This window comes from Sander vitreus, chromosome 17 (genome assembly GCF_031162955.1).
Source record: "Sander vitreus isolate 19-12246 chromosome 17, sanVit1, whole genome shotgun sequence".
Taxonomy (NCBI): Eukaryota; Metazoa; Chordata; class Actinopteri; order Perciformes; family Percidae; genus Sander; species Sander vitreus.
In genome coordinates, this window is record NC_135871.1 from 29,039,726 (window position 1) to 29,059,918 (window position 20,193).

The 20,193-nt window shown below is 39.8% G+C and overlaps 1 protein-coding gene across 1 annotated transcript in view; it reads left to right on the top strand.

The window, feature by feature from the left end:
* The window catches only part of epas1b (endothelial PAS domain protein 1b), an 88,873-nt gene extending 77,150 nt beyond the window's left edge, over positions 1–11,723 (top strand). The window contains exons 13-16 of the mRNA XM_078273226.1: positions 91–187; positions 688–781; positions 1,426–1,599; positions 2,240–11,723. Of these exons, the coding sequence (XP_078129352.1) occupies positions 91–187; positions 688–781; positions 1,426–1,599; positions 2,240–2,391 (517 nt within the window). The 3' untranslated portion in view covers positions 2,392–11,723. The remainder of the gene's footprint in view (positions 1–90; positions 188–687; positions 782–1,425; positions 1,600–2,239) is intronic.
* Positions 11,724–20,193: the final 8,470 nt, after the last annotated feature.

Consider the following 20,193-nt stretch of genomic DNA (forward strand, 5'->3'; position numbering starts at 1 on the left):
ATCTAAAGAGTGTTCTGTGATCATGATTAAATGTGTGTTTGTGTGTGTGTGTGTGTGTGTGTGTGTGTGTGTGTGTGTGCGCGCGCGCAGGTCCATTGACAATTTTGTACAAGCCTACAGAGACATGAGTCCAGCCAGAGTGGCCATGGCCAACAGTATCAAGCGCTCCTTCACTCAGATGGCTCTCGTGAGTTTCTCTAATAAACATGCAGGAATTTATCAAACATCAAGTTAAGTTTCAGTTGAAAGGGGTCCACCATTTAAAAATGATACTATTCCTGAGAATCATTACGCCATGAAAATAGGGCAGATTATCCAGTCTAACTGTCCATTAGTAACAGGATTGAGACTTGCATTTAGTTTTACTTCAGCTTGTTTTCAGCTAATTAATGAAAAATAAAGGAGTAAGGGCTACTTGGATCTAACAGTGATCGAATCACCTGACACCATGTGTTAAGTACACACAAATTTAAAATCCTTTATTATCTATATATATATAGAGCCCCTATTTAGCTTTTTTCCCGTCTTTAAGTGTGTTATATAGTTTTATGGGTAGGTAATATTTGTATGAAGTACAAAAAAAACCCACATTTTACTCCAAATGGAGCTTTCTCTCCCACAGACTGCACTTTTTCTCAACTGCCTGAAAACAGCAGCTAATTAAGAAACCGAGTAACTGTGTTTCAGGGTGAAAGTACGCCGTCAGAAATCATATGGAAGAAGATGAGGGGTGACGGTTGTGCCGCCATGGATCGCTCCCTCAGCGCAGGATCTCTGGCAGGTGTGTGTGTGTGTGTGTGTGTGTGTGTGTGTGTGTGTGTGTGTGTGTGTATAAAACCTCTTGCCCTATCTATCTTCTGTTCCACTGGTGGAATGTAACATTTACTCAAGGACTGTATTTAAATACAAATTTGAGGTACCTGTACTTATACATACATACATTACATATTCTTTTCTTTTCATGCCACTTTCTACTTCTACTCCGCTACATTTCAGAGAGAAATATTGTACTTTTTACTCCACTACATTCATCTGACAGCTTTAGTTACTTTACAAATTAAGATGTTTGCACAAAAAACACATGTAGTTTATAAAATACAAGGTTTTATTATAAATGAATCTACCCAACAATATAAGAGCCTACACCATTGACGACAATGATTAGCCCATTAAACACTTTTGATTGAAACTTGAACAGTTTGGATTGTTTCCAGTCTCTAAAATGTGAGGATTTTTCTGCATTGAGTACTTTTACTTGTAATACTTAGTATAGTTTCCTGATGATACTTACATACTTTTACTTAAGAAACATTTTCAATGCAGGACTTGCAATGCAGAGTATTTTTTACAGTGTGGCATTAGTACTTTTACTTGAGTAAAGGATCTGAATACTTCTTCCAACCGCTGCTCTGTTCTCTGTCTCAGCGTCCGAGATGGGGAGGACGATGCCAGGCAGCATGGCTTCATGTCTCAGCTCTCTGCAGCAACACAGGAAGTCTCAGAATCCAGGAAACTGGATAGGTGGTGCAAATGACAAACCCTTTCCCCGAAAGAGCTGCAGCTACACCTATAACATGCTGCCTTCCAACAAGACGGAGGGTGAGCTGACCTGACTTTGCTGCTTACAGTGTTAAAGGGAGTGTTCCGATTATTATTTTTTTTTTAAGTGGGGTTGTATGAGGTTCTTAATGAGGACAGGCTACCGACTTTGCTATTTCTACAGACTAGAAGAAGAAGAAAAAGGTAAACAACGGCAGAACAGGCAGCTGCATTGCCATCAATGCTTCGATTTGATTCAGTGACCTACTTGGTCTTAGACCAGTGGTCTGTATGTACATTTTAGGGCGTGACAAAGGTAAAGACCAGAGCCAATTAAGGTACAGCCACCGAGTTGACGTCAACTATTAGCTTTGTTGGGATTCGCCCGTTTTCAGCGGCAGTTTCAAATTGTGAGATTTGCATAGGAAAGAGGTGTTAATGGGACTTTGAGGTTCTCTGTATGCCCATTTTACCCACCGAACTGTCGTTATTCAACTATGACAAGGTAAACTCGGGTTTGCATTCTATCATCCCTTTAACTTGTTTTAAGAAAAAAAAGGTTTAGGTCTCAATAACAGACAGAATTAACTTAGTAAAATGAAGATTGTTGCCAAATGTTGCTCACTGTCTTCCTACCTGGTTGTATTGAATCATTGACACAGGTTTTCTTTTCTTTCCTTTTCTTTAATTCACTTTCTAGGTATTGCGAGTCGTTTGGTGGGCCCTTCTTTTGACTCCTCCTGTCTGCCAGAGTTGACCGGTTACGACTGCGAGGTCAACGTCCCGCTGCAGGGCAACCTGCACCTCCTCCAGGGCTGTGACCTGCTGAGAGCCCTGGACCAGGCCTCTTAGAGCCCCAGATTTAAAATCCGCCATAGATCCGGACTTAAATCCCCAGCCCGAGACTTAAGCCTGTCTTTACCTTCGTAACCTCGGGGCCGTCTGAGAGCCCTGAGGCTCAGCTACCTATAAGGAATGGTATTCATAATCCCATTCTGCCTTATTTTAGCTTCCAAGGCTCAGCCCCACTCTCTGTTCCCTGTCCTGTTATAGTTCTGTACCTAGTGAGATATCAGGGTCAAGCCACTCGCACCCATTTTTTTCCCCCGAGCTCTCGACTCAAAATCAGATGCAGGTTGAACACCAGTGTACAAAAGTTGCCCTGCATTGAGACAACCACATAGATGACCCACACGTAACACGGGCCACTTAAATAAAAAGGTAAACTTGGGACAATTAACTAAAAATAATTCATCACTCTGTCTGACCTGTGTCAAAAGTCTGGAGACCGGGATTTATCGCTGGTTATCGGGTTTGGTGTAGATGTCTCTCTGTGTTCAGAAACACCAGCTGACCTCGGGTCTTTGGTGTAAAAGGGGTATTAGTGGTGGGGGGGGGGGGATTCTAACCTACAACCTGTGTCTTATCCTGGCCCGGTCTCCATCGCAGACCTACACCCTGATATGAACTCTATGCAGCCCAGTTCCCAGACCTACCTAACTCTTTATAGGCTAACTCATTTAGCTCAGAGAAGTATTATACTGTACTACCTAGACACTGTGTTCTTTCACCTTGTGCATTTGACCAGCAATTAGACCCAGCCCACTTCTCCTAGTCCCAGGCAAAGCTTCAAGCAAGAGTTGGGTATCATGAAGTGGTTCTGAATTGTAGCCATTTTAAATGTATACATGTAGAAAAACCAAGAATTCTTTGCAAAGCATGCTCTTTGGTTCTGCTTATCGATTCCCAAAAAAGATGACAAGAAGATACCGATGCAAATCACATAGTGCTAGAGCGGCAAAGATTAATCCATCAGTTGTCAACTATTAAATTAATTGCCAACTAGTTTGATAATCGATTTAATCGGTTTGAGTCATTTTTAATGAATGAATTGTAAAAATTCTCTGACTCCAGCCTCTTAAAGCTTTATTGCGTAACTTTTTTTTTTTTTGTTAATGGACGTCCATTACGTTCAAGCCATTGCCAAATGAGTTGAAACAAAGCTAATTAAAGCTCCACATAACTCTCTCTGTATTTCTCAGTATGACTATGTTCAGAAGATTGTGGCGTCCGGTGACTTTCCCGCGCAGAAGCTCGAGTGAAGATAATGACCTCTTCGGAAGAGTACATCATGTTTTTTTTAATCCTCTGTGTCCTCCTTGGTTACTAGCAACTGTGTGGAGGAGGGGTGGGGGCGCATGCGTGATTACAGAAGGCTCGTGTCATGTGGATGCAACAACAGTTTTCTTGTCATTTACTTAAGATTCCTCATGGGGGCGACAGAAACTACACACTATAGCTTTAAATGTGAATATTTTCTAATTTCTTCTCTCCTCTGTGACAGTAAACTGAATATGTTTGAGTTGTGGACAAAACAAGACATTTGAGGACGACATCTTGGGCTTCGGGAAACACTGATCGACGTTTTTCACCATTTTCTGAAGTTTTTATAGACCATTTTTTTAGTCATGAAATACTCTCAAACGTATCATCTGAGTTCCTGTGTTTTGACGGAAATTAGAACAACTAGAGGGGTCAAAGGTTTTATGAGTCTACCAAACGAAACGTCCCGTGTCATTGAAATACAATTGCAGATTTTCCTGGGTTTGAACATTGTTGGCAACATTTGGGATAGTGGGAGTACACAACTCAACAAAGTATATAACATAGTCGGTTTAAGACATTTTAGTGCAAAATTATTACATATTATACCTTTAAGCCTACTTAAGGTGTTCTTTCGTCATATTAAGTTTTATTTCATTCTCAAAAGAAAAGCAGAGAATCAGAATCAATAAGCAGAATCCCAAGACAAAATGATACCCAACTCGGCTCAAACCTCTTCCACATACTGTATACAGACAGAAACACTTCTATACAGTCATCAACCTGCCTCTTTTTGCCCAAATCCATCCCAGCGGAGTCACTGTAACATCACTGCCTGCAGTTTGTTCATTCAGAAGTCTGATTCTCACCCGGTTCACAGTAGCATTACTTCTGTTTGGGTCAACCTTAACGACATATGCATTATATTGTTATTTTCTAGTTATTATAATGAGTCTATTTTTGTTATTGAACTGAGACACTTTTAGCTTTTAGCAGATCTCCCTACACCTCATTGAATCCAAACTGACGGGATACTTTACAATTCTGCTTTGGTTCTCCGCATGTATTTGTCATGTTCTTACCCTACCTACCAGATTCTTTAAAAATAGTTTTTTTGTGTCCAACTCACAGACACACTAATACAAATATATTGCAATACATGTACTCTACTGTAAGTTGAATATTGTTAAGTTTAGTTTTTTTCTATCTTCTCTTCTTAAATCTGTCCTAAACATGATTATTCTTAGGCTTGCCTCGCTCAGTCAGGCGTGTAGCACGTGCGATTGCAATCTTATTGTGCAATTACTTCATACTTACATTAAGCTCATATAACCAGCAACAAAGCCTGCCTTATTCACCAAACTGATAGATTGTAAAAAGGATCTGACTGACACACACCGTTAGGGGTTCACGTGATTAGATATTGTAGAATTCACACACTTGATGCAATACAGAAAACCATACAAAACAGTGTTGTGCACGGACTATGTTACGGAGTGTGGTCTATTAATGTTTGCCATAATAGACCATACGTGTTTTAGGCTTCTTAACTAAGGAGCAAGTATAATTTTGCTTATTTTGTTATGTATTTTGGGTCGCACTTTACTACAGCTCTGTAATAGTGGGGTAATAGTATGATGAGAGGTGATAAGTAATACCATGTAGTAGGGTTGGGCATCGTTTTGATTTTAACAGTTCTTTTTTTTTTTTTTTTTTTAAGATAATTTTTTGGGCATTTTAGGCCTTTATTTTGACAGGTCAGCTGAAGAAATGAAAGGGGAGAGAGAAGCGGAATGACATGTAGCAAAGGACCACAGGTTGGAGGCGAACTGTGGCTGCTGCGTCGAGGAGTAAACCTCTATACATGGCCGCGCGCTCTACTAGGTGAGCTCCCCAGGCTCCCGATTTTAACAGTTCTGATTCCAATTCTTCCTTTCGATTCTGGTTCTTATCGATTCTCGATTGCGATTCTTTGAGGAGTGGAGATGAAACGGGTCACAAGCTTTTTTTCACAGATAAGAAGAAATTAGTATTTTTATTCAATGTTGATTTACAGTTTTACCGGGCTTTTTCAGCCACACTTTAGAGCACCGCTTACCGTGCTCCATGGCTGCAACACAACAAGTGCCTGGCAGCTACGGAAACCAAAACTTGTTGCATGTTAAACCGATGATCAGATTCCAAACCAAATATTCCAAATGATTCCAATAAAGAAACGAATCCATTGGAATCATAATTTTTGAAACGATTCCAAGTTGGAACCGGTTCTCGATGTCCAATCCTACCATGTACTTACCTAAAAAAAAAAAAAAAAAAACAGGTAATAGATCAGTGTTAACAATGGGACTAAAATCTGATGGGGTAATGAGGGTTTAAAAACAAAGGGTGATACTGGGGAAACGTTTAAAGATAGCAACGAGGCAAAACCTATTTAGCAATAGTATAGTAATATCTTGGTAAGAATATGCTAACCTAACAATAAAATGGTTATATCAGTGCAATATTTGGAATTAACAATGGTAATATGGTGAATTAAAGGAGTAATAACCTCATAATTATGAGGTAATATATATTGATGAATTTGCATGTGATTTTAAAAGTACAGCGCTGATTGTAGCCTGTAATATTGTGTAAAATTCAACCTATATTCCCTTATTATTATCAGGTAGTTATCCTACTATTACCATGTTAGTATCGAGCTGCTGTGTAAAGTACTACCGTATTTCTTTCTACCATTGCAGGCAGCCATTGGTTTCCATTTATTTCTGTGCAGATTGAAATTGTAGAATTGAAACTTGTGTAATACAGCTGTTTTGTCCATGAAATGTGAGAAGCTAGTGAACAATGCCTGTTATTGTATCTGAGAGCCAAAGGTAGCAATTCAGAATCTGCCCATCAGTCCAATAGATATTCAGATTACGATCGTACACGACAAAGAAACGCATACAACTGCGCATGCACATTTAGAAATGTAAATTATTTTATCTATCTCATAACTAAAGTGTAACTTTGTCATTTATTTTGGCACAGTGCAGACGTGAATAGAAACCAATGTCTGGACCACAGCAACATGGTTAGCTGTAATGTAAAAAAAGACGTGAGATTTGTAGTAAACGGGCACCTGCAAAGTCAATGGTGTGCTAACCGGAGGATTTATTTTTTATTTTTTATTATTTTTTGGGGGGTGAAGGGGCATTTGGGTCAATCACAGGGGCTAATCAGAAGGGCAATTGCTTCAGCTTTTAGATGAAGAAGGGCAGCGAAGGGCCGCTCCCCCCATCCTCTTTGCACCCCCTACCCCACGAACTAGACAGAAGCTGTTTCCATCCACTTGTCAATCAAATTATCTGAAGTTTCGCTAAAACCATTCGTGCGAATAAAGCCGGTGAAAGTGTGTTTCCATCCAGCGGCTTTGAAGCGAATAAAAACCTGTGCGTAATGCCATCACGTGCTGTTTGGCGGTCAAATTGGTATATGGAATCGATTTGAGACATTTGAAGGTGTTTCCATTCATTTTCGCACTGAATCGCACAGCATTCAAGCAAAACATTTGCTAACAAAGTTTTGCTAGCCAAAATAGATCGCGCCATCTTCCTACAAATGATTCATATTGCCCAAGTTGTAAGAGTGCTTATGTGCCAGCTGATAGCGACATATCAAGCTATAATAAGACGGCGCTGTTAAAACATCGCTATGATGATGCAGATGCATGTTATGGCATTTCTTAGATTGTTGCTAAATCTAAAATAGCCGTTATATTTCGCTTGTAAATTACATTTAAAAAGTCTCTCGTCTCCTTGTTCATCCACCTATATCTGTCTTTGTTGACGCCCGCATGTGTCTACGTCAGCGTTTGCCGCATAAGCTGTTTACCGATTAAGAAAATCCGATGAGATTGAACGTACAAACTTTGTGTCGATATTCATGAAACGTCATATTTTACTGTTTCCAAGGGGCATTTTTCATTCGATATTACTTAATACGCATTAAAACGTATGGATGGAAACATGGCTAGCGTAAAGTGAGATGACCGCAGCCAGTGCATAATCACTCACTCATTCAGACCATACAGTACATGTGTACATAGCAGCAGCCTTAGTTTCAGTGCAGTACAGCAGCCTGTGAAGTGACTTGAATGTGGAGTTGATGTATTATTTTTTAAGATTAGGACAAGGCCAGTTTTTCTTGTAATTCCCGACACGACACCGAGCGGCTGCCAATATCAGAAAGCTATTATACAGAATATTATAGGAGTAAGGTCAGGGTTCTTATTTTTATAAACTAGAAACTGTAATTTCATCTGTGAAAACACATTTTCACACATTTTTCTGTTTTTTCCTTTACTCTCAAAGTATTTTTCTTAATCTCACTCTATTTCTTTGTTGTTGAGCTAATCGTCTTTGTGTGGTGACCACTTAAGAGTATGAATTATAGAGTTTTGTCCACATATACGTTACGTATTTTTAAAAAGAAAAAGACAAAATTAATGTTGATGATAGTGTTTATGTGTTCTGGTACTTTGTCCTTTATCTACCCCCTGTAGATGCAGATGGATCAGATCCCTCACAGTGCTGTTTCCTCTTGTGCTGTTTCTGTGTTGTGGCATTTTGTTATTTTTTTTCCTCCACAGAGTTTTATCCTTAAAATATCCTATCCTTAAAATATCTATTTAATCTGTTGGTTGGGCAGTACCGTTTATGTTCTCACTTTAAGACGATAAAACAAAACAAAAATAAAGTTCAGATTAAAGATGAGTTTCACTTTTCAGATATGTAGCATTTCGAATATTGTAAAGAAGATGAAGTTGCCACATAATCATATAGTTTCCAAGCTGCATATAAAAGCAATGGTGCTTCATAGACTATGTATTTGTCATTTCTAGAACATTGTATTACATCCCCTGGATCCAATAACACTATATGTTGATGTTTTCATGCTGACATTTTCTTTAAAGTTCATTTTAATCCATATGATGTGCCTTATGGTTGTCTCAACACATACTGAGTTTGCCCTTCAAGTGCACAGTTTGTTCCCTGCAATGTGTAGATGACTTCCTTTGACTCTGGGGGCTATATATTATTGAATAAAATCCTAACTTGACATTGTATCCTAACACCTTAACTGTGTTTCCCAGCGTTTTTCGTCAGTTAACAACCAGCTAGCGGAGCCTGATTTGTTGGGTCCACTTACCTTTTGTACTTTGGGAATACAGTGTCACAGTTTGGATGATTTTCATAATCCATTAAGCTAGCCTCCTCTCATCTTGATCCAGATAGAACCGCAGCATGTAGTCAGGGAGCAATAGACACAATAGAAGCCTTTTAGATTCAAGTAGAACCCAATAGAGCTTAACAGTGACCGGCCACTTTATAAACGGCTCTGTTTCCCGAAGTATTTTTCCCCGTTCAACATCTCCATTGACGTTTCATTAAACGTGTATATAAAGCCTGCTCCGAGAGGAACCGTGACCATAAAACATTTGATCAGGCGCAAAATAACATTTTGAAAACGGCGAAAAAGTCAAAGGTTCAAGACTGTGTACAGAAACTATCACAGACTTCAGTGGTAGAAGCATGCTAGCTGTTAGCGAAGTTCGGTAAACATTTCCATGGTAACAGTGAGTTCCACCAATCAGACACCTCGCTGTTGCACTAAGGATTGTGAGTAGTTTAGTATTTCTCCGTGACATGGCGAATAAAACATTTTTCTTAAAATAAGGTTGATTTCATTCGGACTTTCTAGCTTCTAAAGGAGCAGAAACGTCCGTTACACAACCTCGGAGCTCGTAATCAGTCTGCCTCGGAGGGTTTAAGACATTATGGCTAATAATCTAAATCCTTTTGGAGGAAATATTGGAATTTTTACTTCCGGAACCACACTGCCGAGCATTATTAGAATTCATTGTAGACCCCCTGGTGATGACGCGTCAAAATTGGTGAAAGATTTTGAAGGTAATGGATTCCCCAGCTCATTAAAACGACCTGACAGTCTGTTTGTTAATGAAGCTGTTGGGAAGGGTTTTCAGTTTAGTCGTGAACAAAAAAGAAAAAGATTTGACTTGACAGTAAAGGTTTTCCTGGGAGGGTCAGAGGGGACAGCGGTGTCCAACAAAGTTAGTGCCTTGCTTTTGTAGATTGCTTGACACAGACTCAAAGGTTTAAGAATCACATTACTATCACTCTGCAAACCAAATTTTCCTTTTTTTGACTTTTATTTTGGCAAATAGTGGCTCAACATGGTTTTGAAACACGTCAAGAGTCACGTTACTGTCACTCTGCAAACCAAATTTGCCTTTTTTTGGCCTTTTTATTTTGGTTAATAGTGGATCAACATGCTGCAAACATACATTTGGCCTTAAATGCACATGGCACACAAGCTTTAAAATTAATTATTTCACAAACAATGTGTTATATTCGTGGTTTTGGACATTAGTTCTACCAGTTACTATTACTTAACCAGTTACTATTACTTTATTTGGTCCTTAATTGCTGAGACCACAGGAATGGAGTTTAGAGCAGACGTTGTGGTAAATGAAATGTATCGAGAGGATATAACCAAATCTGCAGTTTAAATAAATTATCTAAGCTGGGACGAAGCTGTGAAATTGGTGACTAAAATGTTATAACTGATGGCAATACAGAGGAAAAAAAGAGTACATCTTTACTGTAGCCAAGCCACATGTTTAATGGGACTGGAGATTAATATTATCCTGAGAGGGGAGAGAAACAGTTATGAACGAGATATGAAAAGATGTGCTGTCGAGTTGAGCGACACACAAAGAGAGATACAGCCTGCTCAGCCTGCCCACTGACGCATATCTCTCAACTCCTCCGCTCGACAAATTACTCATCTGTTTCCACTCCCCCCTTCTTCGCGTTCTTTTAAGACTCATAAGCCAAATTTAGTTTTCTCTCCTGACATGTCGGCAGTTACTTTCGACAAGAGAGCATTTGTATCATCGCTCAAGTTGAGCGACTCCTATTTGTAGGATCAAGTATGTTTGATGTATTCTGATCAATTACAGACATCAAAGTTGATTAGATTGGTTTTCCAGAAAACTTATTTACATGTTCAAAGCATGTTTGTTTTTTTAAATCAGTATTTTTAATGCAGATTTACAGCACAATATAACACTGTTCTTCAAAAGTCCATTTTTTTGAGACCAAAGAGTTTTTAAGGACTACATGTTAATGTTCTGAAACATGAACATGGAAGAACAGCACCTCAGATGGACATTTTAGCAACTGAATTGCAACTAAATTGTGTTAATGTATGTGAAAAGAGTTGGCCAGATGGAAGTCGATTTTAAAAACACAAATCTAGGCAGAGGGGAAGTCCCGCCCCCATTTTAGCTTCTGCTCCACTAGCTTCGATCAGACAAATAAAAAAGAAATAATGGTTTAGAAATGTAAATTACAGTCATTATAACCAAGACAAAACAAGTATTATTTTGTCAGCATATGTAAAATATACCCCCTGTAGTCTTCTAAGGAGGTGTAGTGTTGGATCCTAACACTGTTTTATCTTTGCAATGAAGAAACGTGAACATTTTACTGCTTGATTTCCTCAGAATATTGATAGGAAAACCTGAGGATCCGGTAGATTAAAGACAACTCCCCGATAGAAAAAGCAAACGCTAATGGCACAGATGCTAACCCCCAAAAATGGGCGGGGCTTCAGATCTCGATTCAATCCCTAGAAGACTTCTCACCAGTGCAAGTGCCCAACATACTGTAACACCTTGAAGGTTCCCCCCCCCCCCAGAATAAAAGTGACGAAACGTTATCCACTCGTTCATTGCACTTCTTTAAAGACAATGTCAGCATCTGATCTTGTGTCTTGTGTGACAACAGCGTTTTTGTTTTTCCTTATGGGATCCATGTTCAGCTACTTGTATTCTGTTTTTGTCGTTGTCATACAGTACATTTATATTAGCCGATTCTGCATTTTTTTTAATATGCTAAAAAATTCATATTGATCTTATTATCATATATTGTTATTACTATATGGGGAAGTTAACCCAATAAGAAGTTTGTTTTTCTGCACTGATACCTTATTAAAGCATACTGATCTTACCCTTCCTCAACAGCTTCATGCGTGGTTTATTGGTGTTCATTTTATTTTACTTTGAGTTTTATGTTCATGCATTGGTTCTGATGGAAAGATTATAACCAGTTGTGATGGAGAAAACCATTCATAATCGAAGAATTAAAGTTAAAGGATTGTATTTCACTGATGTAAAACTTAATTACTAGTAAAATATGCTCAAGTAGCAAGTCGAGTAATGCTCAAGTTTGAGTTTTTAGATCATTGATACTGATCTGTAAATAACTACAGAAATATGATGCCGTTTTAAAATATTTTTTTTTTTTATGTGTTCTTATTTTATATTTATGGACAGTAATTTTTGTATTTGCATCATCAGTTTACATCCACTAGAAGTGCTGTTTTTGCCGCTGACAGACTCAGATTATTATTCTAAGTGTCTGACAACATTATGGGAAGGATTCCTACAGAGATGGACCTTTTTTTAAAATAGAGTAAGATCCTTTCTGTTTAACCAGAAACAGCCCCAAAGTCGCCATCGCCAAACCTACCAGACTCCATTTAACTAAACAATACTTTTAGTGTGTATAACATATTTTCACATGTAAATGAGTGAATTAAGGGTTTATTTCAACCAAACCAGAGTGGTGATTGGTGAACAGTGGAAAGACGAGCCAAGATGGCTTTTGATAGTTTGTTTTGTTTCTGTTGAGTTTGAATGAAGTGTGTTTTGCGATGATAACATCGGTTTTGCGGGGCTGTTTTTATGCTGAACAGAAAGGATCTTACTCTCTGAAAGAAAGGTCTATCTCTGTAGGGATCCTTTCCATAATGTTCTCAGGCACTTAGAATAATAATCTGATCATGTCAGTGGCAAAACAAGCATTTTTAGTGGATGCAAATTGAAGGTGCGTAATTGCCCAGCTTGTTTAGCTGCTGCCGACTGCAAGGGTCTTGTTTAGTACTGGATTAATTAAAAAATAAAGTTGTTCCCATCCCTCACACAAAAACATGGAAAGATAGGGTCTAATACTAAGTGGCAAATAACAGAGGTACCTTTGCCACTCACTGCATTGCGTTTAAGTGCTGCTGTTAGGTAAAAACCTTACATCTACATTTGTCCCATTTTAAATCAGTTGAGTAAATTCTCTAAAAACGCATTTGTCAAAGTGGGTTCTCATGACCCGAAAGAACAAGATCCAGGGTACTAAGCGGCCGAAATGGGTTTCCTCAGGAGGGTAGCTGGCGTCTCCCTTAGAGATAGGGTGAGAAGCTCAGTTATCCGTGAGGAGCTCGGAGTAGAAACCGCTGCTCCTTTGCAGTCGAAAGGAGCCAGTTGAGGTGGTTCGGGCATCTGGTAAGGATGCCCCCTGGGCCCCTCCTTAGGGAGGTGTTCCAGGCACGTCCAGCTGGGAGGAGGCCTCGGGGAGACCCAGGACTAGGTGGAGGGATTATATCTCTAACCTGGCCTGGGAACGCCTCGGGATCCCCCCAGTCGGAGCTGGTTAATGTGGCCCGGGAAAGGGAAGTTTGGGGTCCCCTGCTGGAGCTGCTACCCCCGCGATCCCGACCCCGGATAAGCGGATGAAGAAGATGGATGGATGGTTCTCATGGTTCCTGAGAAGAGGATATTTTGGAAATTCAATGTGGCAACAGCTTTATCCAATGCATATGCCCTAAAAGTAGGCCTGCATATACATGCACCACAAAATTGCACTTTTGAGTAAGTGCACTTTCCAATTCTGGCGGTAGGCCAGCAGTGTCATATTTTCTTGAGCTTGTGCACTTTTCATCCATTTATCCACTTTAACATATCCCTCTGACAGATGATGGTGCTTTCCAGATGAGTCAAGTTTGCACAAGTCAAGTCTGTTCATTTGAAATGTGCTGTACAAATAAAGCTGCCTTGCCTTGCCTGTGTGTGTGTACCTGTGTGCATTTTAGAGTTTGAGTTGTTTTCAACCATGCTAATGGAAGAACAGTGTCACTATTAGATCATCTGAGGGATAATAATTATATAGACGACTCTGCTATATGTCGTTCATGGCATGAAAAAGGGTGATTTATCGAGCAAATCGTAGGCCAGCTGTTGACTTCTCACCCATTAGTAATCATTAAAAACTAATTTGTGATTACATTTAAAAAATTCAATAATGTATTAATTTCACACTGAATTAAGAGAGTGAAATTAAATAAAAAATCCAAAGATCATTTTTATTAATTTCAACGATTTGCATTGACTCTTTCAATACTGACTCAATAAATATCTAAGTACTTTAAAAGTTTGAAGAATTTTTTAATTATGATCATTTGAATAAAAAAGACTAGGGGAGACTGAGGCTGATGTTTGAAGTTTATATCAATGGCCTTTCAACATGGTGCCTGCAACAAGTCAACTGTGATCAGAGCTCTTGAGGTGCTGGTATTGTTTTAATTCATAATCATTTAAATGAATGTATGTATATTATGTAGAGCTTTACAACATCTTGTCGTTTGACCCTTAAAATGGATCTGTTGTAAATCTTTGTAATCTTCTGTAACACTGTGAGGATCCATGTGAGCAAAAGAAAAGCCAAATGTTTGCCAGTGATGAAAAAGCTTTTTGATGAAGGTCCGGTCTGTTTCCCTGTTCAATGGAAAACATGTTTCAAAGCTTTAACTCCACCTTCTTATTGTGCTTTATGTTTTTGTTTTGGATTGTGACGCACATCCCGTATTTTACTTGGATAGACAGACGGACATAGTCTGGGAAAACCCTGACGAACTTCCGGCAAATTTGAGATTTGCCCTGCAAGTCCGTCTGGCTAAGAGCCCATTCAAGCCCATTTCCAATTTTTCCAAATCGAGGCACCAGTGACAACCGTTGAGGCGGGCTTTACACGATGACGATAGCGCAGTGATAGCAAGCAGCTTTTTGTTTACATTCAACATGGCTGTCACCGAAGCGCTGCAACCCGTTGATGCCGCTGTCGCTGCTACGTCACCCGAATCGTTGGTCTGATTGGTTGAAGGACTATCCAATTGCGCCCAGAGGCATTTGAGCGGCGTCCATTGATGACGCCCCTTTGGAAATGGGCTGTGAATGAACCTTCCCCAGACCCACTCTCAGTTACAACTGAGAAGGGTCTGGTGTCAACCAGGCTAAGACAGACAGGCCCAAATTAGCCAAATAAGACAAATCTGGCATAGAAAGAAAAACTTATGTCTGCTCACCCAGGTACTGGTAATTCTGGGCGACACAACTTGATTTGAGGTTATCCTACAGAAGCAAACAAAGCACAAAAGCAAGAGAGTGAAGAGACAATAGGTACTGCCGACTTTCAGGTAGGTGTAATCATCATAGTAATGGGAACCCTCGACAAAAATACTGACAAAAGCAGACTGATAAACTTTTGTTAACAGTTGCACTTGAAAACACTGCAAAGAGCTGACTGTAGATAATGCTCAGTGTACCAATAATGTCAGAGGAAAGGTTACTACTATAAACTTTGGCTTTGTTTTGCACTGCAAAGATGCAGTCCGCCTGCAGTGTGTACGAAAAAGAAAAGAAAAGGCAGAAGCAAGAAACCAGTAGAAACTGCAATATGTCGCTAAATTTACTGATTCACTGAATAGCCAATCAGAGTTCTCCAGGACCGATTGGTGGGATTGCTGTGGACGAAGTACACACGGCGATACACTGGTAAGAGCCAATGACATTTAACTATGTATCCAGCTAATTTAAATAGCTCATGTTACTGTATTGTGTGAACAATTAACTTCATTTAATATTATATGTGGCGTTTACTTTTGGTGCAAATTTTCCACCAAAACAAGTTCCTTCCTGAGACTATTTTGCAGAGCCGTTGGGCCAACATGGGCCAACATATTTTGATTGATCCTGCTATCTGTTTATCAGCCAAAATACAGAAATACATCCGAGTTTCTTTTGCCTCTTCCTTCCTCTGCAGGAAGACATGAACCCAAACTGTACTGGCACACAGAAGCGGGCATGTGGGACATTCAGACAGAAACGTAGGAAAAACAGCACTTAGACACGCATACACACACACGTCTTGCATCCCTTTGTTCCAGCTGATTCAGAGCCTTTGTTTTCCTCAGGGGAGTCAGGTAAACATGGTGGAGGTAAAATGGGAGGAACCGGCGTCTCAGGCCGAACGGCTTCCTCTCGTTTCAGACAGGGAGAGTCTTTATCCAGTGTCTGCTGCAGAACAATTCATGCTGCACCAAAATATCCCACAGCCGTACAGCCTCTGTGGGAACACCCGCCGCTAGTGCCTAATATTTATTAATATAGATGTATTAATCTCCATTACAGACACAAACACACACACACACACACACACACATCTAGTGTGCAGACTTCTAATTATGAGGCAACATCAAACTCTGCGTACTGTACTCCTGATTTAATTAAATGTGCTACAAAAGACTGAACTCAGTGACTCAGTTCTTTCTGTAAAATATGCATCAACAGTTGGGTCTAATTTGATCATCAGCTAATCATTTATCACAATAATTAGTAGTATGGGCATTATCAGTCTATGATCCATGAACCTCAGCCTGGCTGCATGCAGGAACATTGTGTGAAACAATCTCGAAGAGACATTCTCTAATAAAATAAATAGATTAGCAGAAAGTTAATAAAGAGTTGTCATACAACATATTTGTTCTACTATTGTGATCAATTCTGTTTCTCCTATTAGGCACCATCCTTTCTTTCTGTGTCTGGTTTTAAAGCTTTAAAGCTTTTATCAAAGAGACATTCTCTAATAAACTCCACATAATCTATAATAATATAATAATACAACAGGACGGTTGGGTTTAGGAAAACAATATATGGTTGGGTTTAGGAAAACAATAACGGGACGGTTGGGTTTAGGAAAACAATAACGGGACGCGGGACAACAACAGGACAGTTGGGTTTAGGAAAAGGAGAACGGGACGGTTGAGTTTAGTAAAAGAAGAAAGCGATGGGTGGGTTTAGGAAACGTGACACGCGGGACACGATCCCCGGTCTCCAGGGTGAAAGTCCTGTGTTGTTTGACCCATTCACCACCCCAACCAACCTCCCTATGCGGATTTTCGGCCTTTCATACTACTCACTACCGTAGTCGCTCTTAATGCTACGTCATCTTCTCATTGACTTTACATTGGCATTGTTTTCCGTGGTGGCCTCACGGATTTTTCACACATTCCGTGCCACCACCACGTAATGCGGTGTTAACAGTTCGTGATCATTTCACGGAATTCTCGAAGACCAGGCTGAGTCTAGATCAGTGCACTGTTATCTCGATTTCTTGAGGCAACTATTCACATCACCAACAGTATGCACACACTAGGTCTGTGCAATGAATGGAATTTTGATCATGATTTTGATTTCAGCACCTAACGATCACAACAACAATGTAATCGAGGAAGACAATTTTGCACATTACGTTTTGCGAGTAAAATCTTATTTTGTCTTGTGTTCTGAATGACACGCGCACTTACTCCCCACAGAAGGCTAAACTCACTCGGCCAACATTTTAGTATGTTTTTTATATTTATTTATTTTAAGGGGAATTCATAGGGAAATTTCACAGCTCAAGGTGTTCTCGCTGTTGATTTGTTTAACTGTTTCACTGTTTTTTTTTTTAAGTTTAGTGAATGCAACATCTTTCCAAACGTCAATGAGTAATCGTGAAAATAATCGTGATTTCAATATTGACCAAAATAATTGGGATTATGTTTTTTTCCATAATCGAGCAGCCCCAGCACACACTCCTACTTATTAGTGGGTTCAGCCGCCTCACAGTTATTTCAAACTTGTGCATAAAAATCAAGCTATGCATCTACTCTGTTACAGCAGAATGGTTTGTCACAACAACAATATAGACCTCTCAACTTTGGTTTTATTTCTGTCATGTATTTACTGTTCCTACTTTTTATCATTTATATCTCTATGATTATGAGAAATAACGAAATGACCAGACACCCTTTCAGTTGTTGTTTATATGACACAACTTTTTATTTCATAAAATCCATAACTTTCAATACTTTCCAGGACAATGATGAGCTTCTTTGTTCTTGATATAAGGCCACAAAACACCTGCTGTGTTATTACTGAGAAATACTGAACAGCCAGCTGAGAGATAGTAACGGAAACAGAAAAAAACCACATCTTTGCTGTGTCACGCTGTGAGCTGACCCAGTCATTTCTCAGTCAAACCACTGCCTTTCCGTCTGTCTGTCTGTCCTTTGGGACCTCAGCAGGTCTCAGGACAATTGTCAAATACACTGATTCAAGGACAGTTTGTTTGTGTTCTGGTCCAGTCCCAGGACACTGAGCTGCTCCGACTGGGTCTGAGCCCTGATGCAGCTTAAATGTAATCAACTGTAAACAAACACCCAGTTTCCCATGTTAGAACCTGAGACTACTTATGTTTGGATTTTAGCATATGAGAGTAAACATGCCTTAATAGTCTTAATATTCAGTATACTGTGTTTTTTATCTGATTGACATGAAAGTCAATGGGTCATGGTGGCAATCAAAATGGTCTTGTCTTGAAATATTTCTCTGAAACAAGCTCAAAAGTGGACGAGAATACTTTACGATCATCCACCCAATGCAGAGAAGATAGTCACCAATCCCCAGAGGTGGAACCCTAATGATTTATCCAAAATTTCCACTGGCACAGAAAAAAATGTCAAAATGTAATGGATATATTGACATTTGCTGAGCACATTTGCTCCCCGGAGGACAAAACCGTTTTATTTTGGAAACTATATACTTTTTCAATTGAACAATAAAAAGGGAAAGGCTGGTTCCTGCTAAGTCCCCAGTAAAGTTCCTTTATTTACTTTGGATATCTAAATTACGTACATAACTTGAGTTATTTTGCTGATTTAAATCCAGCTATGCGTCATGGCAGTGTGGGTAATGTGTTTATTTGAACATTGTTTGGCTTCCCTCCGTAGCATTAGTGCATGTACCTCCCAGCGGATGATGCAAAATGAAACGTCATGTTTCGCATCATTTGGCGAAACTTTTTGCACTATCCCTTGCTGCTACAACATTGTGAATTTCCCTGTTGCGTGATTGATAAAAGATTTTGAATCTTGAATGTCAGCGAACCTACGCTGGGAGCTCCGTGCGCTGGCGCCACAGAAGAAAACTAAACATTGTTCATCTACTGCCCACACAAAGATGACACAGAGCTGGTTTAAAATCAACAAAGTATCCTTAAAATAACCAAACCCGGATTTTTATCAAAACATAACCATGTAGTTTTGTTTGAATTCACAACCTATATCGTGTTAGGAATGAGAACAGGCCTTTAAATGACACGTGAAAAGCTTAAAATGCGTTGGAAAGACAAACAAAATGTTCTTAAAAGTGGCGTGCTATTTATACGCCTTCCTATGAGATCACGCTGGTGACCCTGATTAGTTTGGTTGTTTCTCCATCTGGGGAAACGAACATTCACAAGAACAACGTCAGACCTTTGTCAATCAGTCAACACAATTTGAGATGTGGGCGACACTGGAACCAGAATACTTCTGTGATACAGTAACACAATGGATATCTTAAGTATTGACAAACTGAATCTTTTTTTGGTCTTTGTTTTTCTGTGGGAATTTATTCAGATATACAATTATTGGCCAAATCAAGCCTCTCCAGCCCACAATTGTGTTCTCAGCAATTGTTCTGACCTGGGAAGCATGAAGACAAAGAGCTTATGCAATGATTACTCAATCCTCCCCACGGTTTGACCCCTTTAGATCCCAGTTTGGCTTGATCAGGCAAAAATAAGCCTTCTGATGGGACGAGGTGGAGAGAGGCTCACTGATTATTCACTATTAATACATAGAAAAACACGAGGATGGGACATCCTTCACATATATCAAATACACAGATTCTTACATTCCAATAATGCAATTACTGGTCAGGATATACAGTGTTTTTGTTTTCTGTTCCTCCGTTATTGAAGTGCTGAATAAATGTGGGACAGAACTGGTATCAGCTGTGATTTACAGATGACGATACATACAATACATGCTCATATTCATTTATACTCTTTATAGTACTGCAGTCTGTAAAAGTTATACGTTGTGTTTATGCACCACACATGGATGACTGTTAGATTCCTAAAATAGTCTAGTTAAGATTAGTTAACTAGACAGTTTAAATCTTCAGAATCTGTCTGAAAATTTCCATCCATCTTCATCCGCTTATCCGGGGTCGGGTCGCGGGGGTAGCAGCTCCAGCAGGGGACCCCAAACTTCCCTTTCCCGGGCCACATTAACCAGCTCCGACTGGGGGATCCCGAGGCGTTCCCAGGCCAGGTTAGAGATATAATCCCTCCACCTAGTTCTGGGTCTCCCCCGAGGCCTCCTCCCAGCTGGACGTGCCTGGAACACCTCCCTAGGGAGGCGCCCAGGGGGCATCCTTACCAGATGCCCGAACCACCTCAACTGGCACCTTTCGACGCAAAGGAGCAGCGGCTCTACTCCGAGCTCCTC